Here is a 27,363-nt window from a genome sequence, read left to right on the forward strand (position 1 = left end):
AATGGTGAAGAACTGCGGGTCAACCTTGATTTGCTTGAAGGAAGAAGAGAAGCTGCATTGGTAAGAATGGCAGCACAAAAGCAAGTAATTGAACGATATTATAATAGGAAAGCACGCCTCAGATTTTTCAAAATTGGGGACTTCGTGCTTAAAAAGGTGTTCCAATCTGCAAAGGCTACTAATTCAGGAAAGCTAAGTCCAACGTGGGAAGGATCATACAGAGTTCGTGACATTGCGGGAAAAGGAGCATACGAGTTGGAGACAATGGACGGCAATGTTTTACCCTCACATTGGAATGCCGTCCATTTAAAGAGATATTACTTCTGAGAAAGTACCCACGGTCAGATATCCCCATGTTAAAAAATTTCTTTTGAATTATTAAAGTTTTACTAATGATTTTAGATGTTAGGCAAAAACCCTAACTCGTGCCAAATGATGAGTCACGACCTGCAAGGCAAAATGGAGTATTCTAAAATTCCTAGCCCAGGGTTACAATTAATCTGATGGAAATACATACGAGTTAGGCAGTCTTCATCTATAATCGCACCTTCGAGTCCCGTATATTTTTCTGTTTCAGGAAAAGGACCAAATTGAAAGAAATAAACAAGTGCTCGAGGCTTTATACTTCACCGCTCCAACACTTGGGGGACTACATATTATACACAGATATGTGTAGAAAAACAGATACGAATATCGAACAAAAGTCGGCCACAAAGAGACGAGTGTTGAGAAAAAGTTACGAAGTCTTCAGCATTCATCATCGTGTTCAACAAACACAAGACATTCATCATAGTGTTTTTACCATGAGAACAACAGAGTCATCTCTCAAACTCATAAACAAAGTCACCTCTCAAACCCTTCCTAATATATAAAGATAGGGTCATGATTATGTACTGAAACAGGTTATAAAGAAAAACCTTGTTTATTTTATATTATGTAAAAATCTGTTGCAAGAAAAACAGTTACGAGAAAGTTATAGACGTATTTTAATACATGTAATAGTCAAAAAGACTTGTTAAAGTTCATGAATAAAAACTTGTCAAAATTGTTTCATACAAAACATGTGTATTCCTATTTCTTTCATCGTATTATAACACCATTATGAAGTTGAGACGTCTTCTTCATTAAGTGTCGATAAAATAAAAGTGCCCTCTTTTATAAGCCTCATGTTGATAATCCATGAGAAGAATCATAAAGCATTTTCAAAGGTTAAAAATGCTAAGTTATTCTATAAGTCCTAGATAAATAGGCAAGAATAGAATATACAAAAGTACCGATAAAACTTCTTAATATAAAAGACTAAGTACAAACTTAGTCAGCAAAATATTTGTTTTTTACAAATGCCCCATTACGATAACTGGGGACTTCATCAAAAGATCCCTTAAAGTTACCAAGGGATAACACCACCAGTTAATTAAAAAAAACAGTAAAGTTTGAAATACATTCAACTAGTCACTGAAGGGGTTGGAACATCAGAAGTTGCAATCTCGTTTTCGGGGCAGTCACAGGTACGGTAACAACTTCTGAGGGAGCAGCAATAGGAGCGGTTTCAACTGGGCCTGGAGTGTTAAAATCACCGAGGGAAGCAAGAGTCATGGGAACTTCAGCTTCCATGGACTGTGTCATAGAAGTTTCACCCTCGGGAACCGGAATTGCAACTCCAATTGCCGTTGTAGCTACTTCTTCATTTAAAAGTTCTTCTGCCCCAGGAGTTCCAAGTGCAGGAGAAGGAGTATCAACTGGTTGTTGGCTTTTTTCAATAGTGTCTAAGACTTTGGCTAATTCAGATTGCAAATCAAAGTTTTCTTGAGTAGCCTCCATCAAAGCATCACGGCGAGATTTTAGAAAAGCTCAACTTACCTCTATGTTGAAGTTCTCCTCAAGAAGTCCATATTCCCTCTCTCACATAGCAAGATCGTTCTTCGATATCTGGTGTTCAGCTAAGTGGGAGTCAAGGGAAGCTTCAAGGGAGGCATGAGAACTCTTCAAAGCACGTATTTCGTCAGAGGAGATCCTTAAGTCAGCCTGAGCTTGAGTCAAGCTTTGCACCAACTCCCCTGCATATTCTTCTTTCTTCTCCACAAGTGCCTTAAGCTCTCTAATTTCTTCACTAGCCTTTGATAGTTGTTTTGAAAATGAGTACTCCAAAAGCTCCTTATCTTTTTCAAGTTGGCTTGAAGAAGCCTTGGCAATTGCTAGCTCAGAAGTCAAACCACGCTTTTGCTGCTCCAGGAAATTTCTACTTTCTTGCAACTCCTCTATGGTCCCCTAAGCATTCTCAAACTGCTCCTTCCAATTTGCTGCCTCAAGCTGGGTATCCTTGGCTATTCTCCTAGCCTCAGAGATAGCCTTCGCAGACTCTCGATCCTTCTTCTCTAGAGTGGAGATTCTTCCCATTAACTCAGTACCAATAAGATTAGCCTACAAGGGAAAGGCATCAAATGTGAGAATATAGAGAGATATATAAAAAAAAACTTGTAAGTTAAAAGAGAAGTACCTTCAAGGTAGAATGAACTATGTCATTCATCAGAGTCAAGCAACTGTGGCTCTCCATCTTCTTCTTCTCAATATCTCCGATTAAAGGCTCGAGCCAAACATCAGCTCCACCAGTCTTTCTCAAAAGGCTATGATTGGCAGGAACTTCAAGAGTAACACTTCTCATAGTCATGCCTCTGCAGCAAGAACCCGCTTATGTATGCTGAACAGAGGGAGGGGGAACAATGTAAGGAGGAGTAGTAAAAGAGGTAAAAACAATGGGAGCTATGGGAGTCAAAGCAGGGATGGTAGGAGTAGATATGGGAACCAAAACAGGTAAAGAAACAGGAGTCGATAAAAAAGGCAAAGAAATACTCGTGGTTGTCAAAGGGATAGAAGGAATAGAAGAAATGGGAATAGAAGATGAAAGGGGAGTTTCATCAAGAACTGGTCCAAACTCTCCACTCTCAAAACCACTAACAAAGAGACATCGAATTGATTCATTAGAGCCTCTTGGAGTGGTATCCTCATCAGAAAGGATTTGAACAGGCTCGGAGATAGAGGCTCGAGCAGGAGTATCTTCAACTTCATCTCCATCAATGACGCGTCTCCTGGTTCTTGGCCTAGCTATCAAAGAGGTATTCTCTTCTTCCTCATTCTCAGAACTTTCTTCTACAACTTTTCTTTTTGGTAGCGTGGCCCGAGTCTTTTCTAAATCAAGTGAAGCGGTTGAAGACACTCGAATGGCAACGGCTACCTCAGCTGTCATACCCCTGATACCAAATCCTGATAAAAAGAGGGATAAGGAATTGAAATAAGAAAGAATTCAATATACGACAAAGCATAAGGAGATACGTACCATGGGTCTTCACTTTCCAACCATTCAAAAGAGAAATTGATTTCCAAGTTCTCGCCTCCATAGGCGCAATCTTCAAAATTGAACCTACCCAACCACGGAAGTTAGGAACGTGTTCCACATCTCCCATGGTTGCTACAAAAAGCCAAAAAGAGACGAGATTAGAAAAGAAACCAAAATTCTTAAAAACTAGGTGCGGTAGGAAAAAGAAAAACTTACATGCAAAATTCCACTTCTCAGGGAAGGGAATGTTTGTTTCACCCAACAAATCCACCGTACGTACAGCAACGTAACGACAATACCACCCTCGATCCTTGTCATCTTCGGGGTTTACTAAAACCTTCTTGCTTCTTGCAGTTAAGGTAAAAACTCCATGGCGGAATAATTTGGGGTGGTATAGGTGAATAAGATGGGAAAATGTAAAATTAACATTGGCTTTGGTAGACAAATACCTTAAGCAAGCCACAGCTCTCCAAACAAGAGGCCCTACTTGAGCTAAGCAAATTTTGAAAAAGCGACAAAATTCAAGAATAACTGGGTCAATGACAGGATTGAATCCCAAAGTAAAGGGATAAGTATAAACGAAAGAGAATCCAATTCTGAAAGAAGAAATTCTCTGATTTGGGGCAGGAATCATCATACGAAGATTGTCTCTCCAATTACAATCTTTCCTAATAGTGGGAATCACAAGTTCAGTTATTAAAGAAGGATAGGTATCAGCTTTTTCTAAATTTTTAACTTGTTCTTGGAGAGATCTTCTATCATTCCCAAAAGATAAATCATTGGGTACGATTTCTTCAACTAAAGGCTCCTGAGTAGGTTCAGAAAGTTCTTTACCTTTAGAAGAGGGGGCCTTTGGGATAGAACTCCTAATACCAGAAGAAGAAGAAGCAGCAGAACCAGATGAACCACCATGAGTGGATCCTAGGCTCAAGCTCCGAAGCCTACCTCCTCTGCCTCTCCTATGTCTTACGGGGGCATTGGGGAAGTGATCTAGAATTGGAACTTTTCTAGGGTTAGGGTTTGGAGATGACATTGTTGAAGAAGGATGAACTAAAGGGGAGAAAAAGCAAAAGTGAATAATAAATTGTTTGTTGAAGATCTACGAAGAAGAAAACAAAAGAAAGAGGGTTAAATATGTTTATAATGACAATCGTCAAAATTAGAAGTGTAATGATGGAAAGTCTATAATAAATGCAACTAACACTTCGTGAATAGTGGGAATGAAGAAGCCTTGAAAAAAGGGCGCAGAATTGCAGAACCAATCAAAAGGTGACACGTATGTAAAGCATTAATTAGAAGGGACAATTGAAGCGTCAGTATTGTCATAGTATTAATTACAGCAAAAATTCCCTTTTTATGAAGATCCACTTCCCAGATATTTAATTGATAAATAAATGGAAAGTGGGGGGACTATCTGTATTGGGAAAAACTGAATTTACATTGAAGGTGACGTGGCATGACACGAGGACTGGTCAAATGGTCAAAACATGATGATCAGTTAAGAGGCACGAGTGACAACAGATACGGGGAAAGGAAAGCTAAATAGGCACGAGGGGCAATTCGAATAATACAAGCTTCGTACCTATTTAGGTCATTTAAAGCCAAGAGATCAGAAGGCATTGAAGACATGGATATGATGACAAAAAGGAGTCCAAATTCAATATTAAATATCCAATACGTTAGAGAATTGGTATTAAATAGGAATGATTGTGTAACGTCTTATTTAATGTCATTTATTGCTCATAATTGTTTCATTAAGGCTAAGATATTACTCCTTTATTTAGGATCAACTATAAAAGGAGGAGGTCAGGTCATTTGTAAAGACAGAGAATACCATCAACATTATATTAAAATACAAACTTATCTACTGCTTATTTGTCATTCTCAAAAAGTCTATTATTTCTTTTTCGTCTCCTGATTATCAGTAGCCCGAATTTCTATTTGTCTTTAGCTTTGACCAAAGAATCATATTTTTGGTTAAACAATGCGCAAGGCTATAATTCACATTAACCAGCCACACACAACTTCTTGGTGTCTTTCCGGTGTCAAATGAAGAAATCTAATCTTTTGAAAGAGTACAATAAAAAAAGGAGGTTATTATAGTCTACTTTCTCAATGTTTTCCATTATCGCACCTTTAACTTTTGAAACCTGAGCCTTCACCTAGCAAGCTTACGAACTTCCTCTTGATTATTCACACAATATGGCATTTGCTCCTTAAGTTTATTGTTGTATGTTATTGTTATGGTGAAGGCGGTTATCACTCTCAATAGCCTCAAGCATAGAGGAGGAAGTAGAGAATAACAAAAGAAATGTACATTATCCAAATTTCCTCTTCAAGCTGCTAGAAACAACTGTAGCAACTTACCCTCCTCTATATTTATTGGTAAACTCATCCTTACTTCTCTCTAGAAATGTAATTAGTATCTGTTTACCAAGAGACTCGACGTCAACAATAAAGTCCATCATTGTGCGAAATGCCAAAGAACAATTGTAGTTCAAGTCTTTATAATGCATTTCTTGGTCCTATCTATTCAGTGAGATCAGTAAGAAGCTCTCTCTGTCGAAAGAGTGAGGGAAAAAATGACCCAAACTCAACATAGAAACATTGCATCAGAAACAACTTCATTTCACATTTTTATGACACGTTATTTAAAAGAAATGCCTAGCAAACATATATATATATATATAGTATTCTATTAACGGTTGGTCACTTCACTTTGAATATCTTTTGTCTTCGAAGGCTGAACATCGGACAATCATCAGAGACATATCCTATTGTCAGTAATATACTTTTTATGTTAAAAGGAATTGCCAACTTGTTTAGGTAGTTGGTTAGACTTTTAGAATGGTTAAAGTATATATTCATTTCTGCAAATTACATTATCTAGCTTTTACATTATTGAATACCTTTATATTAAAAAAGGAAGAGGAGAAAACATAAATCTAAAACATATAAAAAATAAAAAAGAAGCAAACTTTTTTTCTCAAGTGCAGCAATGGGCGGAAATGCGCAATTGACACTGGCCATAGTAAGAAGTCAAAATTACCTTGAAGACATATAATCAAACAGCTTAGGTGCATGGTCCACCTCAAATTCCTGGTAACAAGGACAAAATTAATCAAAAAGACACAACGTATGGGCAAATCAGGCACAATAACAACATTCATGTGAAAATTCTAGCAAAACGTTATTGAAAAAGAATAAAACTAACTTATACACACAAATTGTGATATAAAAAAAGTACAATAGATAGAAAAATGATTGCATAAATATCGCTAGAAACAAAGAGGCTACACCATATATAAATAGAGAAATTAACAATCTCTGCAAGAGGGAAGACCCCCCCCCCCCCCAAAATGCATACACTATACTCACACCGCCAGATACGTATACATCAATACTCCATTTCCATTAGAGAACCCGATTTTAAGTATTCTCAGGGCTCTCATATAGTAAATCACCATCATAGACCCGTCAACAGAAAAAAGTCGTACTTTGAAAGAGTAAAAAATAGAGAAAAGAGGTGAAAGAAGTTCTGAAACTAACGAAAAAGACAGAAGAATCTAGTTCTTTGAACTTGAGCAGAGTAGGATGTAAAATCAGAAAGTTAGATGTGAAATTTGTATTAGAGGAGTCATGTGTCTGCTAAAATATAGTACACGCGTCTAATGGAAAAGCATGAGGAGTAAGACTGAATTATAGAATTACCCTTAGAAAACTTTAGAATTACCATAATACCCATATTCGTACACCCCAACTCTCATTTTCTTACTATAAAAAGTAAAGTAATTACCATAAGTTCGTACCTGTGTTCGTCCCCTAAACTCTCGCTTCTAAAATACTAGTAGGGTATGGCCCGTGCTGAGCCCGGACCCGAACATAATAAGTTAGGAATTTGTATCCTACTATTTGAGATACAATCCCTAGCAGCAATATTACAAGTCAATATTTATTAGTAGTTCATTGAAAAAATCTTTAGAAGTTGGACATGTAGGCTTTTTTCGACATTTATATTATGGAATTTTTACCTTCCTATACATATATGAAATCTTATTACCCTCAATGTTTAAATTGTGTTAATTACATTTCAGCATACCAAATTATCATTTATATACCACAATTCAAATTAAGGGTATAATTAATGCTTCATTTATATTAAGCGTTAATTTAGGAGCGTATATTCTCCTATTTTCGTTTACCCGCCTCTCTCTCCTCCACCCCCCCCCCACGTTTTACCTTCAGTTAATTCCCCCATTTTCGTATACTCGTCTCTCACCCACGTTTACCATCAGTTACCCACGATTCTACAATTTTCTTTTCCAGTTAATTTCACAAAATCCTATTTTGAAGTTGCATCTGTTTTTTCAAGTCCCAAATCATGAAAAAAATCAGCACTCCAAAAAAAAAAGCTTCAAAAGCTACATTAGCTGATATCTCATCCTTTGATTTGGGTGTTTTAACACCAAAATCACCATCCAAAAACGCAAAATCGACACATGCAAGTGAACCTACTACTAGTATTTCATCTCCTGGACAAATCCGTGCGGAGATGAGAACCAAGCATTTGTACGATGTTGATGCTGGTGGAGGTGATAAACTAGTCGAGAAACAACTCAAACGAAAGGGCAAAGAGTTGTGTGTAGATGATGATTTTGTTGAACATTCCCCTAAAATTCCATCTGTGAAAACACCCAAGGTCTCTCCTTCTTCATCAAAACCGAAAAAGAAGAAACCCTCCAAAAAAATACCAAAATTAGTTCACAAAAAGATTTTGGTAAAGGTAAACACTAATTATTTTTCTTTACAGTTTTTTAGTGTGATTTTGGTTGTAAAAATCTGTTATTCAAGTGTTTTTTGGTAAAATGTGAAATTGTACAAATTTTGTAGATTGTTTGTCTCAATTTTGTAGGTTAATTGTAATTGTGATTTTTAGACAGTGCATAAATGTAGTCATTTTGTAGTTGTTTTGTAGTCTGCTGGATAAATTGTAGATAAGGTATATTTTTCACTTTTATATGTTGCTACATTTCGACTTCACGTTTCAATTTTCCGGCAGCAAATCCAGCATCAAGCGTGATTTTTTCCGGCGAGGTTAATTTTTACAAATCATCTCTCCTCTCTCTTGTAGCGATCTTAATCTCTTACGTGGTTAATTTCTAAAACCCCTTTTGTTCTTATCTCTCTCTCTCTTTTTGTTTATTTTATGAAGTATATTATTAATTCGTATTACAATTCTTTTTGCTGTGTTTGTGGATCTATTGGATTACTTCAAGAATTGGGTAATATTTCGTATTTCAATTCCTTTTAATCTCCTGGGTTTTTGACTTTTATGTACTGTGGATACGAAATTTGCTTTGTATTGAAGCTAGGTTTTTTAGCTCTCCACTGAGTTCTTCTTCCTCTTCCTTTTTGACTTCGCCTCTCCTTAAATCGGAGAAAGACTTTCTCTCTCGTTTGATTCCCAACAACCGTTTCAAGATCTGCAGAATCTTACTGCAGAATCCACGGCAACGAATCTGTAAAATACGTCGATAAATCTTGATTGATTCACTGTAAGTCCAAAATTGCTCCAGAAGGCAGAAACGTAGTTTTATTTTATTCTTAACGCTTATCTTCCCATTTATTTGAATTTATGCCGTTTTCTGGATCTTGATTTTTCTATCACTTTCTTGTTAAATTTCTGGTGCCTCAGAAGTCAAAAGGAAATTGATATTAAGGGTTTTCGGATTTTTGTATTGAATAAAAGTTTCTTCCTCTCATCCCCTCACTAGAACCTGACAGATCTGGAATAAAAATCCAGATTTGAAATTTTAGAAAGGGCTGAAAGAATAAACAAGAAAAACCAGAAATAAGGGAAGATTGTCGATTTTGTTTCTTTGCGAATTTAATTTCTGATTTTACTTAAGAATTTCTGGAATTTGGCGGATCGAATCGCTGTCCATTGCTATCGAGTTGCACTCGTTTGGTCACCGGTTTGTTTGTTGTTATGTTGCCGGATCTCCTCGCCTATTTCAGAAGCTTGCTTGTTGTTTTTCTTTAGTTAATTTCGGCTGCTAGTTACTTTCGGTGCTACACCAGTGGTAGCGGTGATAGCCCTTTTTGGTCTTTGGGTCGTGGTATTTTCTGTGTTTTCAGGGAAATTCTCAAAGTGGTTGGAGACAAGTTGGGCGCACGAGCACTAGCAAAGGAGAGCAACCTGGACGAGCGTCAGCAAAGGGCGGTGGGAAGCGGTGCGTGAGCTTGCAAGTATATCGAGGGCTGCAAATCAACACAGGTTTGGTTCTTAGGAATTGGTACCTCCCGTTCTACTGTTTTCCTTTTGGTGTTAGCTAAATTGATGTTACTTTAGTTCACAATAGTTAAATCATTCAATAGGTGTACAGGTAGTCACTTGTTTCCTTCTAGTTTGATTCGTTGTCCGTTGTGCACTAGTGTGTCTTTTGTAGATCTGTCGTAGGTGTAGTGGCGGCAGTCTGGGATGATGGATTAAAGACATGTCCTCAGGTGGGGCAGAGTGTGGGGCAAAGAGTGGGCCCGAGGTCAGGGGGTGGGTCGGGAGGCAGGGGAGGTAGAGGGGGCAAGGGAGCCTATAGGTTGAGAATCGGGTCATGGAACATAGGTTCGCTAACGAGTAAGTCTATAGAGTTGGCGAAGATCCTTCAGAAGAGGAAGATTAATATAGCGTGTGTCCAGGAGACTAGGTGGGTCGGATCGAGGGCGAGAAATGCGGATGGGTATAAGTTGTGGTACTCTGGAGTCGTGAGGGGTAAGAATGGAGTGGGTATCCTAGTAGATAGCCATCTTAGGGAGTCGGTGGTAGAGGTCAGGCGTGTGAATGATAGACTAATGACTATTAAATTGGTGGTGGGTGAGTGTACTTTAAACGTCGTTAGCGCGTACGCACCGCAAGTAGGTTGTGATGAGGAGATTAAAAGGCGTTTTTGGGAAGGGTTGGATGACATTGTTCGTAGTATTCCGCCTTCCGAGAGGTTATTCATAGGAGGGGATTTCAATGGCCATATTGGGTCGTCTGCAGGTGGTTATACTGAGGTGCATGGCGGCTTTGGTTTCGGGGAACGGAATGGAGGGGGCATCTCACTGCTGGATTTTGCCAAGGCATTCGATCTAGTGATTGCAAACTCGAGTTTTCCGAAGCGAGAGGAGCATTTGGTTACTTACCAAAGTTCGGTGGCGAAGACTCAAATTGACTATCTCCTCCTCAGGAGATGCGACAGAAGGTTGTGCGAGGATTGCAAAGTTATCCCAGGTGAGACCCTTGCAACGCAACATAGGCTCTTGGTGATGGACATTAGTATTATGATAAGAAGGAAACAGAGGTCAGTACGAGGCCGCCCGAGGATTAGGTGGGGCGCCTTGACTAAGGTTAAAGCCCAGGAGTTGGAAAGAAGGTTGTCGGCAATGGGAGCTTGGAGAAGTAGTGGGGACGCAAACACTATGTGGTCGACGACGGCGGACTATATAAGAAAGGCGGCGAGAGAGGTGTTAGGGGTATCTTCAGGCCGCACCGGTGGCCACAAAGAAGACTGGTGGTGGAATTCAGTTGTACAAGGTAAAGTGGAAGCGAAGAAGGTGGCTTACCTGCGGTTAGTGGGGAGCACTGGAGAGGAGGAGAAGAGAGCGAACATTGCGAGATATAAGGTAGCTAGGAAGGAGGCAAAGATGGCAGTGATGGAGGCAAAGACGGCAGCTTTTGCTCGTTTGTATGAGGAACTAGGGAACAAAGGCGGGGAGAAGAAGTTACTCCGACTCGCTAAGGTGAGAGAGAGGACGGCTCGGGATTTGGACCAAGTGAGGTGCATAAAAGATGAGGACGACAAAGTTTTGTTGGGGGATGACCAGATAAAGAGGAGATGGCAGACCTACTTTCATAAACTTCTAAATGAGGAAGGGGATCAGGATATTGTACTAGGTGAATTGAGGAACGCCGACAGCCCCCATGAACTAAGTGATTGTCGGGACATTGAGGTCGATGAGGTCATGGAGGCAATGCGTAAGATGAGAAGGGGCAGAGCTACTGGACCAGATGAAATTCCGGTTGAGCTTTGGAGGTGTATGGGTAGAGCAGGCTTGGAATGGCTTACTAAGTTGCTTAATGTTATATCCAAGACTAATAGGATGCCCGAAGAGTGGAGGTAGAGTACAATGGTCCCGTTGTATAAGAATAAAGGCGATATCCAGATCTGTAACAACTATAGGGGTATTAAATTACTAAGTCATACCATGAAAGTTTGGGAGAGAGTGGTAGAAATGAGAGTGCGAAGGACGGTGTCTATTTCAGACAACTAGTTCGGGTTCATGCCGGGGCGATCTACCATAGAAGCTATCCACCTTATTAGGAGGATGGTGGAACAAAATACAGGGATAAGAAGAAGGATCTCCACATGGTGTTTATCGATCTAGAGAAAGCGTACGACAGGGTTCCTAGGGAGGTCTTATGGAGATGTTTAGAGGCTAAAGGGGTCCTGGTTGCCTACATTAGGGCGATTAAGGACATGTATGATGGAGCTAAGACTCGGGTTAGGACAGCAGGAGGCGATTCAGATTATTTTCCGGTTATTACGGGGTTGCACCAAGGGTCTGCGTTCAGCCCTTTCCTATTTGCCCTGGTGATGGATGCTATAACGCATCATATTCAGGGGGAGGTGCCATGGTGCATGCTATTTGCTGATGACATAGTCCTAATCGACGAGACACGACGCGGCGTCAGCGAGAGGTTAGAGGTTTGGAGACATACCCTTGAGTCCAAAGGTTTCAGGTTGAGCAGGACGAAGACGGAATACCTTGAGTGCAAATTTGGGGCAGAGCCGACGGAAGCGGGAGTGGAAGTGAGGCTTGATTCTCAAGTCATCCCTAAGAGGGGTAGTTTCAAGTACCTGGGGTCGTTTATTCAGGGGTCCGGGGAGATCGACGAGGATGTCACACACCGTATAGGGGTGGGGTGGATGAAATGGAGGTTAGCGACGGGAGTCCTGTGTGACAAGAAAGTGCCACTGTTACTGAAAGGTAAATTTTATAGGGCAGTGGTTAGGCCTGCTATGTTGTATGGGACCGAGTGTTGGCCGGTGAAGATCTCACACATCCAGAGGATGAAAGTTGCAGAGATGAGGATGTTGAGGTGGATGTGCGGGCATACAAGGAAGGATAAGATTAGAAATGAAGATATTCGAGAGAAGGTGGGTGTGGCCCCCATGGAGGACAAGATGCGGGAAGCAAGACTCAGATGGTTCGGGCACATTCAGAGGAGGAACACTGATGCACCGGTGAGAAGGTGTGAACGACTGGCGGTGGTGGGTACGAGGAGAGGTAGAGGGAGACCTAAGAAGTATTGGGGAGAGGTGATCAGGCAGGATATGGCGCGACTTAGGGTTACTGAGGACATGGCCCTAAACAGGGAATTGTGGAGATCGAGCATTAAGGTTGTAGGTTAGGGGAAATTGTGATGTCTTTTTTACAGCGCACTAGAGTGAGACTAGCCGGTTAGTAATTTGTCTTAGGATGTTATTGATCAACTACTGATGATGGGCTTTATCTTCTGTGTATTAATACCTTACATATTCTCGTATTTCCTATATCTCGTATATTGTTGTTACTTTGTTTTTATGGTATTTATGTTATGTTATGGATATTATGGTATTTTATGTTGTTTTATTATGAGTCTATTGATAGTACTAATATAGTGTCTCTTGTTGCCTCTTTGAGCCGAGGGTCTCCTGGAAACAGCCTCTCTACCCCTCGGGGTAGAGGTAAGGTCTGCGTACATATTACCCTCCCCAGACCCCACTTGTAGGATTTACACTGGGTTGTTGTTGTTGTTGTTGTTGTTGTTGTTGTATATGCTGCTACATTTACCTTCATACTAACTACAATTAATCTACATTTTGTGAGTTACTTGAACTAACTGTTATATTTTTGTAGTTATAGAGCTGTGGTTACCCTTTTCTTCCTTATTGTTTTGAGATAATGTTTACATGTGTAGATGTCCTGTATTGTTTTGTAGTTATAGGTGTGGGTAGGCTGTTCTTCTTTTAGTTATATTTTGTAGTTATCATGTAGTTATATGTAGATTACTGCTTCTTTTTTATGCTAACTACTAATGTTAAATAATTTTTTATTTTTTACAGAATGGCCATTACTTTGCACCACAAAATGTTAATTATGGTGTGCTTAGATTCCACAGTTTGTGTGATCCGAGCATACCTAGCCAGATAAAAGCTTTACTCTCTCCAAATGTTTTAAAGCTTTTCCAAAAAACTTGTTTTGGTTACTTATTTGGTCTCCCCACAATCAGTATGCAAAACCGAGCAATTCATCTTCTGATGAAGTATGAATTGTCACAGTCTACTGACTCATATTTTTCAGTACTATTGAAGGGTGAAAAATTGAATTTTTCCTTGAGAGAATTTGGGTTGATTACTGGTCTAAATTGTGTGAATAAGTTTTCAGACTATGGTTACACTTCCACTTATGTTAGCCATTTAATGACTACCTATTTTTCGAACAAACAAAGGGTTAAAAAGTGGCATTTGAAAAATATAGTCACAAATAAAGCTTGGGCAAACGATGAGGATGCAGTGAGGTTGTGCATTCTTTATCTGTTGGAATTTTTTGTTTGTCCTTCTGATAAAGACCATGTGTCTTTCATAGACAAGTTTATGTTCTTTCTGATAGAGTCTGGTAATTTTGAGTCATACTCATGGGGTATCAAATCCTTTAAGCAGGTTATTGAATCTGTCCGACATCGTCTTAATCCCCATGTACATTCTTATCTGATACGGGGATGCTCATTAGCCTTGTAAGTGTGGCTATATGAGTGTTGTTCATCCTTCAGTACGGAGCTTGCTACGAGGTGTTCTGAATCTATACCTCGCATTTTAAGATGGTCATCTACAAAGGGCCTGATTTGGTTAACTATAATTGAAGAGAAGATGATCAAGCCTGAGTGGCTCAAGGTATATTTTTTCACTTTTGTATGATGCTACATTTACCTTCATAATAACTACAATTAATCTACATTTTTTATTTACTTGAACTAACTGTTATTTTCATCATTTAGTTCACAAGCATCACTGAATCTGGAGAAGAGATTGGAGTGCTTAATCTGCCAGACAAGATTCAGTATGAAGATGCACATGGTGCTCAATCATCACAGGTTCCAATTGCTGTTTCTCCAACATTTGAACCCAAAGATACAAATTGTCAAGAGGACACTGAATCTGTGATTAGCAAGCTCAGGAAGTTGGAAAAGGGGATTGAGCAAGTAATATAAATAACTATAATATAAAGACATTTTTTGCTACAATTTAACTTCATTCCATAACAATTATTGTATGTTATACATTGTAGTTAATTTGTGGTATAATTCTATATTGAGCTCTGTTGGTATTGCACAAATCTTTGTTAAATTGTAGTGGAACTGTAACACTTTGAATAAGATTACCAACTAATTATATATTTAATTTTTAGGTTGATGGAAAGTTAGCTGAATTTAGGAAGGCTGTTTTTGAGGAACTCTCAAGCCTTCGAGAGTTCATAGATGTTTCTGTGAAGAGTGTTATGAAGGTGATAAACAGGAGGTACGATGTGGACGAGTCAAAGGTAAGAATTGACATATATTTTTGTAGTAAAACTAATTATGACATATGAATCAAATATACTCAAACATACCCAAAAATTATAGTTTGCTGGTAGTTCAACCAAAAATAATGACCAACAACAAGGAGAGAACAACCAGCAATTTCAGTTCAATATTGGTGATCAAGTGCATGCAAGCACAAGCAATACATGTATTTATAGAATTCTTTCAGACATATCTACAAACTTCAAGACAGCATTATCTAATTATTATAACCCCCTTTTCACTATGTTTTGCAGCTGCTATTTCTCCGGAACATGTTCAAGCACATGTTGACTTATATTCTGATTTTCAAGAAGCAGTTGGGGCATAAAAAGCAGGTATACTATCATACTTTCATTACAATAAGGTTACAATGCAAAATTTTTATAATTCACACTTTAACTACAAATTCCCACATATATCTACAATTCTCATTTTTTAAATTATTCATTCAAGCTGAAGTTTCAACAGAACATCTCCAAGCACATGTTGAGGAAGAACCAGAATTTGAAGGAGTAGCTGAGGCACAACAAGAAGGTATAATATCAGAAGCTCATTATATTCACTTTATATCAACAATATTGTGCATAACTACATACATCTACATTTATCTTCAGAAGCTGAAGTTTCTCCTGGGGGTGTGCCAGCAATGGTTGAGGAAGAACCAGGATTTCAGGAAGAAGCTGAGGTAGAAAAAGCAGGTATAGTATCATAATATACTTTTGAAGTAGTAAATTTTTGCTTATACAATTATATAATGCTGTTAAGTATGTTATTTTATATGTAACAGATATTAAAGATAACGTTCCACAGTCGCCAATTCACGGTGTGACTATGAATGAAGTTGTTCCTGAAGGTTGAGGCATTGACAAGAAAGGTCCGACATTGGATGACTTTGAGTTGCCAGACAACTTAACACAATTGGTCATGTATGGCGAGACCATACCAGATGAAGCAACCCCTATTCATCCGGGTAGAACCAGGCAACCGGAAAAACATGCACGGTCACCTTTCACACCTCTGTATAGTTCTGGAAGCAGCACCTCTGTCGGACCTAAATTTTTCTACCTCAAGCACCCCTTCACAACTGTTATAGGTGAAAATATAGATGCTAATTTGATAGAAAGGTTCACCAACTGGTTATACCTTCGTAGTGACAAAGTATCTAAGAGGTATGAATGCTTAATTTTACACTTTCATTTCACCATTTTTAAACTTTAAATATGTAATTCATTCTATCATTTTTTTTATTTGATATTTTTTTGTTATTACAGGAGGAAAGAATACTTTTCCAAAAAGGATAACCAAATCAAACCTTGGTTAGACTTTGGTTGTGAAAAGGTGGATAAGAAGTACTGGTTTTATGCCCTTGGTCACCCAGGATAAGTCATCAATAACACGGTAAGTATAAAGAACAGAATCCTTCACAATATGTGTTTTGTCTTCAGCTGTGTAGTGTAATTGTAGTTATATTGTAGTTTTGTCTTCAGCTGTGCAGTGTAATTGTAGTTATATTGTAGACAAGATATATAGGTTACTATGTTTTGTCTTCAGCTGTTGAATTTGTTCCTCTGTATAGTAGCTAAAGTGTAGCAATCTGTTAGATTATTTGATTAGTTCAAATTGTAGTTTAAGTTGTAGCTGTTATGTAGATAATTGTGGTTACTTTGTATCTTATAGTAGACTTTATTTTATTTTGCAGCACATTGATGTTATTATGTATTATTTGAGAAAAAGAGGCAAGTATGGCCCCAATAACGATACTAGGTTCACAACAACCGATTGCTTGTTCATGACCAAGATTGAACGAATCTATGACAAGTTCAAAAGTTCTCCACCAGAACTTAAGTATTCGGTTGTTAAATCAGATGATGATGTTGCAAAATATATCCTTGGGCATAGACTTCTTGCTAATGTTGTCTGGGATGTAGTTGACTATGTCATCATGCCTGTGAACATTGTAGAGAATTTCCATTGGTTGTTGCTCGTTTTCGACATAGCGGACATGCAACTTTATGTTTATGATTCCATGGTGTCTTTAAACCGTCATAATACTGTTGAATCATTGGTTGATAAGTTTTCAATTATTATCCCTCTGTATTTGTCTTGCACTAGTTTCTATGGGAAACGTAATGACATTGACTTCAAGACCACAAAGGCATACATTGAGAAACCAGTTACAAACCCTCTCAACATACAGTGGATGGTTGCGGAGATTCCACAGCAAAAGGAAGGATCACTGTAAAAAAAACTATTCTCCCTTTCTATATGTTTAATTATTTTATTTTAATCAATTGTTACATAATAAAAAAAATTGATCTTATGCAGCGATTGTGGTGTATTTGTGGCGGATTTTGCGGAGTATGTTAGCCTTGGAGATTTGGCAATCCCAAAAGAAGATCTTTCTGATATCGACCAACACCGTAGACGCTATGGAGATCTACTATGGGACTATGCTACAAAGAAGCAAGAAGATAGGTCAATCAGTGAAAGTGAGGTTACATGCAGGCTAGTAAGGAGGAAGGGTGCTCTGGCTAAAAATGAGAGGACTATAGTACAGAGAAAGAAGAAATAGAGTCTTGTGTTCCTAGTTTAGTTGATGTCATTTTGTAGTTGAAGTGGAATACACTGTAGGAAATATGTCATTTTGGTTGTTTACAGCACTTTATCTTCATTACATTAAACTCGAGTACTCTGATTTGCTAGAATACAATTTGCCTTTAATCTTCAAGTAATTTTTATGAAATACCTTCAAATTCTAGGTAATTTCTGTATATAACTGTCATTTGTAATTAAGGTACACAGCCAAAATATGAAATAAATACAGGAATCATATAAATAAATTATCCACAATTAATCTACAAATCATCTACAAATTATTAACAAGACAACAATTTAAATACATTTAAACTACATTTAAACTACAAATCATCTACAAATTATTAACAGGACTACAACTAGACTATATTTAAAGTACATTTTAACTACAATCTGGAAACAGTTTACATTGAATGAATTCTTCATTAATATTAGTTGTTTTGTATATAGTAAATATTAAAGTTTAACTAAGCTATAAAAAAAGACAAATTTAGATGCCTGACAGAATACATAAAATCATATTAAACGCAAATACACAAATTGTAGTATACTTCATAATCATCTTCAAAAACTTGAACGATTACACAAAAAAATCAGATAATTTGAACTCACTAACATTTATTTTGAATAACTATTCTAACTACATGATATTCATTTCTTTTTGGGCGCATTCTTGCAAGTTCTTTTGTTATGCCCTTCACCTCCACAATTTTCACATAACACCTTGTACTTCTTTGACTTTATTTCATCAAATGTTTTATATCTTTCCTTGTGAGGTCTCCCTGGCTGCCTTTTATCTCCCACCGGTGGCTTTACTACCTCATCCAAAATATGTTGTGGCACATCCCATTTGCTTTCATCAGGAAGAGGATTTACTGGCATTTCATAGGTAAGCAGAAGGCTCTTCCTTGTAATACAGAGAGCAATAGTTTTCGTATGTTTCCTTCCTGTGCCTTAATGCTGCCAAAGCATGCGCACATGGAAGTTCATCAAGTTGGAATTGTCCGCAACTACATTTCTTGTTTTCTAGACACACAATGTACCGCTTCACACCATCTAACACAGTATGTATATGATCTGTTGAAGCTCTCACCTACAATTGAAGAACAAACAGAAATAATAATATATCAATCATTAAAAAGGATTATCCACAACTTACCTACAAATCAGCTACAAATACATTACAACTTATCTACAATCTACAATTACCCACAATTTGACTACAGTTTATCTACAATCTGGAAACAATGCATATTAAGCAATTTATTTTTTTGCACCAAACAAACAGATCTTACCCTTAGTTTCTGAGATAATGTATTGTTGTCATCCAATTCTTTGTTGAATTTGTACCCAAGGTATGTGAAAGTACCCTTTGCCTTCAATAACTTCTCTTTCGTCCAACGTTCAAGAAGCGTCCTCATATACTCTAATAGATCAAATACTGGCAGCTCTCTTGTCTCTTTTGTTACAGCATTCAACGACTCGGCAATGTTTGATGTCATAGTAAAAGTTCTATTCACCGTTGCATGTACTCTTGACCATCTATGATAGCCAATAACATATAGGTAAGATTTCACACTCGGGTCTACCTCTTCAATCTTCAACATCCTTTCATTAAATTCATCCAGAGTGTATGAACGTGTTGTAGCAAAGTACAATACATGTAATTGTAAATGTCCCTTCTTGAATTTGGACCTTATATTTGCCTAAATATGCCACATGCAAGAGTAGTGTGGCATGACCGGATAGACAATTGATGTTGCCTTCAGTATACTCTCATTCTTATCTGAAACAACACACATTGAAGGTCTTTCACCATATGCCTCCTTGAATTGCTCAAAGAACCACTTCCAAGACGCGTCGTTTTCAGAATCAACCACAGCATATGCCAAGGGAAATATAGTACCTACATTTTTAATTCATAAAATATTAATTGGCAGCCCTGAAAAGGTATATAAAAATATAATTAAATAACAACTACAATATATATTCAGAATATAGACAATTTATCTACACTTTTTTCCTTTAGCTACAAAATAACTACAATTTAACTACATTTTATAGAATGCCTACAAAATAACTACAAAATTATTACATTATTTACCTGTTGCATCCATGGTGCTTGTTGTAAGCATAATCCCCCTGTAGGCTGACTTTAAGAATGTCCCATCAACCACTACTATTGGCCTACAATGTTGCCAACCACTTATTGATGTACAAAGAGCAACAAATGCGTATAAGAAGCAATCATCTGCTGCCTTCTTCAATTTAACAACAGAACCAGGATAAGTCTTCTCAAGAATATAAAAATATTTGGGTAATTTGTTGTAAGAGTCAGACGAATTCCCTCTCAAAAACTGTAAAGCCTTTTCATTGGCTCTCCATGCTTGCATGTAGCTTAGGTTCAGTCCATGTTCGGATAACATGTCAGTTTGTATGTCCTTTGGTGTGTAAACAGTCTTAGGATTACAATACTTTGGAACGATTATGCTACCAACTACAGCTGCAGTACGTTTGCGCTGTATGAATGTTTCGTCCATTAAGGAGCATGTGTGTTGTCGGCTAAAACTCCTTATCTTGGACATTGCCGACTCATTAATTGACGTTGCCTTGAAGTGCCATTTACAGTTTTTAGCAACGCATATAAGCCAGTAGCTACAAAAAAAAGTACAATATTTAATACAGGCTATAGATGTATAAGCAACAAAAAGGACTGTTTTAACACAAATTCGTTAAAAACTACAATTAACTACAGTTTAACTACAATTAAACTACAATTTATAAAAACCACATATCTTTACTAAAACACTGCTTTTGCTGATATATTCTCCACAAATAAATACATACCTTCTATGACTAGATCTTTTTACTCTGAACTGGAACTTGTGCATCACAGAAAAATTCTTCATTACAGCAGCTACAACTTGCTTGTCCTGATAAACTTGTCCTTCTTCAATATATGTTTGCGTAGATTCAGTTATTATTTCACTTTGATATTCCTCTATAGCTGGTGAGGATGGAATTTCAAGTAAGTTTAGGGATCCAGACGAACCTGCAGCAACATAGAGATACATGTAGTAACTATGTAGATAATTTTGAAAACAACATTGCTTTATGAGCTTCAGTACATTGTTTTTTGTAGTTAATTAGTAGATAAATGTTGTAATATTGTAGATAACACACTAACACAATAACTCTCTGCAATGTCGAATTAAACATACATGCACTTGTGCTATCGTTGGTGATTGCCAATTGCATATTGAAATCTCTTACGCTTATACATAAAGGATACGAACCTAAGTTCTTATTCTCCTTTTTGGTCTCCATATACACACGAACCCCCATAACATTCCTAATCTCCATTGGAGGACAATTGTCGTTCACAATGTATTTGATTTCAACAATTTTATCAGATGTATCAATCGATAGTTGTTCTGCAATTGTAGAAATCAGAATTTCGTAGCTTGCATTCTCATCTACCACAATGGCATCAACTTCAAAATCTCTAAATATGTCATAGTGATCCCAATTTCCATTCAATTTTAGCATTATTGGAATTTTTGACATGATTTCGTGTAGTTGAGAGAAAAAAAATGAACAACAGATATAGGTTCGACAATTTGAGTACTGAGGTCGATGAAGAACAATTTTGAATTCTACAATTTGTATTGTGTTGTAGAATTTGTAAAAGCAATTTGAGTTCCGGAGCTTCTGAAGCTTGCGTTGTTTTAGAATTGTAGTGAATGAGAGAATTACGCAGCAATGAGATCTCTTTCCGTTTCAAAATTCGAATTTAATGTGGAAAGAATCAAACACAGATTTCATGCCTTCTTTTTAGCGCGTTTTAAATGGCAGAATCTACCTAATTATAGATTGGTATATAAATTGTAGTAAAAATGTGGACTAAGCGGGTAATTAACAAATTATGAACATTTTTGGTAATAAGGTTTCATATATGGTATAGATAGGAAAAATCTCATTTATTATTGAATACGGATTATTTTAGGACATGTAAAAATGACAAAATTGGATAAAACTGAAAATGCATTTTGAAGAGATCTCAATCAAATCGAGTGCCAAAAATATTTTCTTAGAAAAGATGAAACAAAACATGTAACTCAAAATTAATCAAAATCAACAAATTTTATTAGTCGGATCAGATGATTAGTATTGATATTGCTCCGTGGCGGACGCACGTGGTGGCAAGCGGGTTCAACTGAATCCGCTTCATCAGAAAATAATATTGTGAATATATATAAATTATGATTAAAGCTGCGTAAATTTTGTATAAATATTTTATTTAAACCCACTTGACAACTATTTTACGACTAAAGTTATGTATTTCTAAGTTTGAACCCGCTTGCACAAAATCCTAGGCCGGCCACTTATACTACTTCTACACATCAAAAGCTAACAAGACAAAACAACAAGACGTAGTAATATCTGATAAGATCTACATTCTACCACCTAAATATAAAACAAACCTATACAGAAGCCAGAAGGAAACAATTCACAATAATTAATCTTCTTCTTGATGGCCACCTAAATCTCCTATAGTTTTCTCAAAACCTGCTTCACTTTCCGACCCATTTTCACCTTCCATATAACGAACCTTTTTCCTCAATTCCTCCAACTGTTTCTCCATTGTATACATTTTTTCCTTCAAAATCTACTGCCAAATGATTAAAAAAAAAATGAGATAAGAGCATGTATGAATAAAAATAAAAAGCAGCAAAACAAATATATAAAGACAAGGACAATGTCATGCAGTAAAGTACAGCACAAGTCATATAAATAAACAAATAAATATAATTGACGCATGAGTTCCCACAATAGAAGATGCCAATATTAAGATAAGGGCAATGTTATCCGAAGAAGCTTATTTGGAAAATCATAGTCACATACCTTTAACATAAACGACAGAATTTCAGTCCTCGTATTCGGAAATTCACTTGTTATAATGACATGCTTATCTGAAGTCTGCTTCACTTGCACTCTCCATGAATCTCGGGAAAAGCAGAACATATAAAAAAATTATAATCACAGAGAAAATAATAGATTCCATTCGAAAGCTACAAGAGAAAACAGTTTCATGCCAGGTAAACAATTAGATAATCCTAAAGAAAAGTTACATGTAATAGTCCTTCGGCAAGGAGTTAAGCTTCACCATCCATTTGTAACAAATAAACATATTATGTACACATTTGCAAGGATAGGGAATAATAAGATCTTTACAACAGAAACATGTAACCAGTGAGATGCAAGTCGGATAAAGGTAAGAATAGAAAAGGTAAATTTTCCACAAAAAAGAAGGAACATAAGAGAGCAAGCGATATCAGAAGATTCAGAACTCATCCAATTGCTTGCTTATTGAGGAAGAAAAATCAACTTTCTAAAGTTCTCTCTATGTTTGTTTCCGTGCGCGCGCGTTGCGGTAGATGTGGGTTGGCTAAGGGGCTTCATTACTCGTGCTTTACTCAACAAACCAAAGCAGCTATTACGCCATTTCCTATAGCAAAACAACTGAAAGAAAAAAAACCTAGGATGCGAATTTATAGACAGTGTATCAATAATGAATAATTAAAATTGCATTAGTTGTCATAGACTTCTCTAATCACTTGTAAGTACTTCACCAAATATAATTCTTTTATCATTTTGAAGAGGAAATTCAGATAAAAATGATTTTTTCTAGTTTATAAAATTAGACGGCAGAAGCAGCACATTGACTGATTATACATTCTCACCCATCTCCTGAAAACCCCAAAATTGAATATTTACTGCAGTAAATACCAACAAAAAGGCAGAAAGAAGCAGTTTAGAAATGCCATTGTTTCCCAAAAAGAAAGAGTACTCTTGAAGGTGTCTTCCAGTAGTACTGAATATGCTTAGTCAAACCACTCGATATTTATCGGAAATTTCTAGTGATACTACTTGTGCTTGATTTGATTCCTCTATCGGAAGAGCTAGATGTCTCAATCTACAGATCCAATCATAGCCTCAAATGAGTTGGTCACGCAACTTAACATTAAGATTCTTGCAAATTTCGTGCCTTTTCTGTTGCGGCACATTTCCAAGGAAGCGTATATTGTCTTTAGCTATTGCAATCAGCTTCTCAAGACCCATCACATTGAACCAAAATTATCAAACATATTGCTACTGTTGCATCAACTAAGGTGGCCTCCAACTGGTTGTAGTGTGCCATGTAGATAAATTAGGTACGACAAATATTCATCACAGAAAGACTGTAAATTGCAAATGAAAGTGAATCATGAATTATACCTTGCACACAATAGATGATTCAATTATTGCTGTCATCCTTTTCATCCTCATCGTTTTTCGAGTACGCATATTCACCTTGGCAACTTCGCATGTTACCTCGCAGAATCATTTTTCTCTGAAATAAACCTATATAAATAATCTGAATATTGTATTTGTAACAACTAAAATAAGGAGACTGATATGATCAAATAGAAATTATAGCTCCTTAACTTTAATTGGTATTCTGTAGTTGTCGGATAGAACATATTACTAAAAGTGATAAACTTACATACGAATCAAATGGAACATATAGAGGTGAGCAACGAAATTTAAATCAAATATTCTTAAAAAAGGGAATAAGATTCACAACTATTCTTCTGGATCTTATCATGCATCTTCTACTTTCCAGGTGGAAAAAAATTTCTCTCATAAGAAGGGTACACCGATGAATGCCTCATTGGCTTCGACCTTGCCACCTTTTGTCAAAGTTTATACTAAAAAAAATTGACATCAAATATTAAGAACAGAACACATTTGCAGAATTAGTTGAAATTAATTTGATCAAAATATCAAAGCTTTTTCACAGTTGAAACTATAGTTAAATCTTAAGTGTTTTTTGTCAACAACAACAACAACTCGGTATAATCCCACAAGTGGGGTCTGGGGAGGGTAAGATGGTCAACTATTTTTGTCAACAACACATTATAGTTGTATTCATTGTAAAATAATTCTTGATAGCTGCTCAAGATGGAAGACTAATCTCACGTCATAGAATGAGTCATAGTTTCCAATTTCAACCTGTAGAAGAAAACTTTTTCTTGATGATGAATTACAAAAGGAACTTGTTAACTCTTAATGAAGCAGTATTTGAGGTTATGTAGTTTGTATTCATAGTGCTGAACTATTTTGTATTATGTTGTCTATGAACTAAAATAGAAATAATTATGTGGAGAAGTTGTACCCTTACAGTTCCTGATTCGATAGCAGCTAGGAATGCTGCGGGATCCACAGAAGAATTACAAACCTGCGAGTTTGTGGCATCAGATTTAAGCTAATAGATATATTTACACTGACAGTGCTTGAGATACCCTTATAGTTTTTACTACTGAGTCATATATTAAACACATTGACGATGTAAATGCATACAAGGATGAATCTTTTAGACTGATGAGCTCAAAGCACTTTGTACAAGGAAGATATCATGACAAATTGGTATCATCCTTGGATGGTATGATTTGTAGAAGTAGCAAAGGACCAACCAATATACATGATTCAACTCACAGAATGTTCAGAGATATGGGCCTGGCATGGATATTTTTACAGAATGCACTAAATTTAGACTTGAGAAGTAGTCCTATCATTTTGATGTTGCCTAACAAGAAATTCTCCCAAACAAATATTGAAACAGTATATCAGTTTTTTATGTTGGAGTTAAGAGTTCATCCAAGATATTCTTCATAGTGCAGGGCCAAATGAAATAATTAACAAATTTAGACAGAAATCACCAGTTTCCTATGATGCAATATGTTAAATCGTCAATTCATTTTTTTCGAACGGAAGAGGACATAGAAATGCCATATTTCAAGAATACCCATTCAGTCATTTGAGAGGTTCTTACTACCACACTTGGTATAATTGGTTGCCTCTTTTATGCCTACAACGTCATGCCATTGACAAGTAACCAAGATGAAAACCTCTGACACAAAGTTAAAGAGCTCAAAAACTGATTACCAAATTCATTGGGCTGATTATAGCAAACACATTCACGTGAATATGATAAATATCCCAAAAGTACTACATGATATAGAATGAAACAAGAAGGTTAAATAATTCATTATTCTCTAATCAAAAAGAAGAGGTAGACGAAAGAGATAACAAATACATGACATTCACCTGCAAAGCTTGGGTATCATCATGCAGCTATAAAATTGCAGCAGGAAAGGCAAGAGCTTAACGTTGTTTCTAGGAAATGCAGCTTTTTGTCAGTCTTTACGCTAAATAATGTCAGCTCCTCAAAAAATTTCACAAAGAATTTACTGTAGGTTCCAAAGTGCTCCTACTGATGCATAATATTTAGCCTTAATGATTCATTATATTAAGTAGAAATAGCACCGGGTCAGGAATAAATACACCATTTAATACCTTAGCAGATTGGGCTAAAGAAGCCAATGCCCCTAATGCTTCTTGTTGGATCGTTTGTTTGCCATTCTGCATTTCAAGTAACAAAAAGCTGAGGAAAATATTATCAGTCTCCTGCACTTGTTAATAGTGAAATACCTTTGTAATTTGGTGCTCCAAGAATTTCTACACAGGTGCACAAGCAGTTAACAATTTCATCTAGGTAGATTTGACATTCTGTTGAACCAGACGATTATGTGAATGACGAGATAGTGACATAACAAAGCAGCCCCAACAAAGCTGATGATCAATCTGTGCATCCAAATAAGTAATTGTTAATCATTTCAATCAAAAAGAATAACAACGAACCTCGCCTCTTAACTCTGCATAGTAAACAGACTGAAGTTGTTGCTTTCGTTAGCAAGTTCTTCATATGAAAATTCCACTGATTTATCCACTGCGATTCTTGGGGGCTCTGGAGAAGTACCCTAATTCAGAGGATCCCGTTCAAAGCTATTTTAATATCTCAGACTTGATAAGCTGGAAAAGATGTCACATGAGCAGTAAAATAGGGCTAACCTGTTGAGCTGTTTTGCCACACTTAAAAAGATATTAGCAGAAACACAAACGGTTTGATTTTGCAGTTTCATGTGTCAACAAAATTTTTGTCTATTTACTAAAATTGTAGAACAACCTAATGGCAAACCAACCATTAACCGGATGAAGTTGAAGACGATTCTTCTACTAGAGCAAAGGAAAGATGATACAGAGAACAAGGATAGACAGAGAGAAGATGAAGATGGTGACAGGTGTTGGGGAGGGTAAACATTGATTTACCAAGAAGGCCCTAAAAGAGAGGTTGATATTACAAATTCTGAAAGGTAAACTAAAGTGATAAAAGGCTAAACCAAGGGCAAAATGTCACTCCAAAAAGTAAATTATGAAACGCGTACATTTATGCACAACACTCCGAGATGTACAATTTAAACGGATTCCCGAAATTACCCTTTTGAACAGCAAGTAGGACGACAAAGAGGCCCTAACTCTCGCTTCTAAATAGTACTCCCTCCGTAGAAAAGAGAGAAAACTTTTGAATTTGTAGTGTAAAATAAGGCACATATATTTTATGTGGCTATAAATCATTGAATAAAGGTAAATTATTTTCAAATAAAAAAAGAGGTCATTCTTTTTGGTACGGACCAAAAATGAAATAGATTCACCTAAATTGAAACGGAGGAGTAGGAATAGTAGTAAATATGCTTTGCATGTGCAAAAGTGATATGCGGTTGTAATGTTATTACTATTTAATATAATATATTTACAAGTTTTTTAATAAATATGTTATTTTCGTATCACGAATCTCGTTAAACTTTATTAGAAACAACTGATGATACTTAATAGTAAATACTTTTCATAC

The 27,363-nt window shown here is 36.8% G+C and overlaps 3 protein-coding genes across 19 annotated transcripts; all 3 read right to left on the bottom strand.

Annotated features, from left to right (window-relative positions):
- Positions 1-1,370: 1,370 nt before the first annotated feature.
- LOC104234256 (uncharacterized) lies at positions 1,371-6,962 on the bottom strand. The gene is made up of 5 exons (XM_070153691.1): positions 6,713-6,962; positions 6,384-6,433; positions 3,335-3,466; positions 2,498-3,261; positions 1,371-2,421 (listed from the first exon to the last, which is right to left on the bottom strand). Exons 1-4 carry the CDS (start codon positions 6,802-6,804, stop codon positions 2,690-2,692), a joined length of 846 nt encoding a protein of 281 aa, XP_070009792.1. The 5' UTR covers positions 6,805-6,962; the 3' UTR covers positions 1,371-2,421; positions 2,498-2,689.
- Positions 6,963-18,453: 11,491 nt separating this feature from the next.
- On the bottom strand, positions 18,454-21,137 carry LOC138875015 (uncharacterized). The gene is made up of 6 exons (XM_070153819.1): positions 20,792-21,137; positions 20,418-20,622; positions 19,675-20,225; positions 19,334-19,476; positions 18,866-19,276; positions 18,454-18,663 (listed from the first exon to the last, which is right to left on the bottom strand). The coding sequence occupies exons 1-6, from the start codon at positions 21,135-21,137 to the stop codon at positions 18,454-18,456; spliced, it is 1,866 nt and encodes a 621-aa protein (XP_070009920.1).
- Positions 21,138-21,890: 753 nt separating this feature from the next.
- On the bottom strand, positions 21,891-26,869 carry LOC104216258 (uncharacterized). 17 transcript variants are annotated; one of them, XR_708426.2, is made up of 8 exons: positions 26,526-26,843; positions 26,316-26,434; positions 26,106-26,183; positions 25,971-26,058; positions 25,722-25,790; positions 24,790-24,852; positions 22,476-23,964; positions 21,891-22,242 (listed from the first exon to the last, which is right to left on the bottom strand). XR_708426.2 is itself a non-coding variant. In XM_070152973.1 (8 exons), exons 1-4 carry the CDS (start codon positions 26,594-26,596, stop codon positions 25,972-25,974), a joined length of 333 nt encoding a protein of 110 aa, XP_070009074.1. In that variant the 5' UTR covers positions 26,597-26,868; the 3' UTR covers positions 21,891-22,242; positions 22,476-23,754; positions 23,850-23,964; positions 24,796-24,852; position 25,971. The 17 variants fall into 17 exon arrangements, 11 of the variants coding, with proteins under 11 accessions (XP_070009074.1, XP_070009066.1, XP_070009070.1 ...); XM_070152973.1 differs by lacking the exon at positions 25,722-25,790 and having other exon boundaries at positions 22,476-23,754; positions 23,850-23,964; positions 24,796-24,852; positions 25,971-26,036; positions 26,526-26,868; XM_070152965.1 differs by having other exon boundaries at positions 24,796-24,852; positions 25,971-26,036; positions 26,526-26,868.
- Between the last annotated feature and the right edge of the window lie 494 nt (positions 26,870-27,363).

Source organism: Nicotiana sylvestris, chromosome 8, assembly GCF_000393655.2.
Source record: "Nicotiana sylvestris chromosome 8, ASM39365v2, whole genome shotgun sequence".
Classification (NCBI taxonomy): Eukaryota; Viridiplantae; Streptophyta; class Magnoliopsida; order Solanales; family Solanaceae; genus Nicotiana; species Nicotiana sylvestris.

Coding starts and splice junctions, on each gene's coding strand:
- LOC104234256 (XM_070153691.1), bottom strand. CDS start 6,804: ATGATGGTGATTTACTATATGAGAGCCCTGAGAATACTTAAAATCGGG. Junction 6,434..6,712: donor ATGTATACGTATCTGGCGGT/GTGAGTATAGTG, acceptor CCTTGTTACCAG/GAATTTGAGGTGGACCATGC. Junction 3,467..6,383: donor TTTGATTATATGTCTTCAAG/GTAATTTTGACT, acceptor GGCTTTTTGTAG/CAACCATGGGAGATGTGGAA.
- LOC138875015 (XM_070153819.1), bottom strand. CDS start 21,137: ATGTCAAAAATTCCAATAATGCTAAAATTGAATGGAAATTGGGATCAC. Junction 19,277..19,333: donor AGAATGAGAGTATACTGAAG/GCAACATCAATT, acceptor TGGCATATTTAG/GCAAATATAAGGTCCAAATT. Junction 18,664..18,865: donor CATTATCTCAGAAACTAAGG/GTAAGATCTGTT, acceptor CTTCAATTGTAG/GTGAGAGCTTCAACAGATCA.
- LOC104216258 (XM_070152970.1), bottom strand. CDS start 26,596: ATGAAACTGCAAAATCAAACCGTTTGTGTTTCTGCTAATATCTTTTTA. Junction 26,184..26,315: donor ATGCAGAGTTAAGAGGCGAG/GTTCGTTGTTAT, acceptor CTGGTTCAACAG/AATGTCAAATCTACCTAGAT. Junction 26,037..26,105: donor TGGAGCACCAAATTACAAAG/GTATTTCACTAT, acceptor CTTGAAATGCAG/AATGGCAAACAAACGATCCA.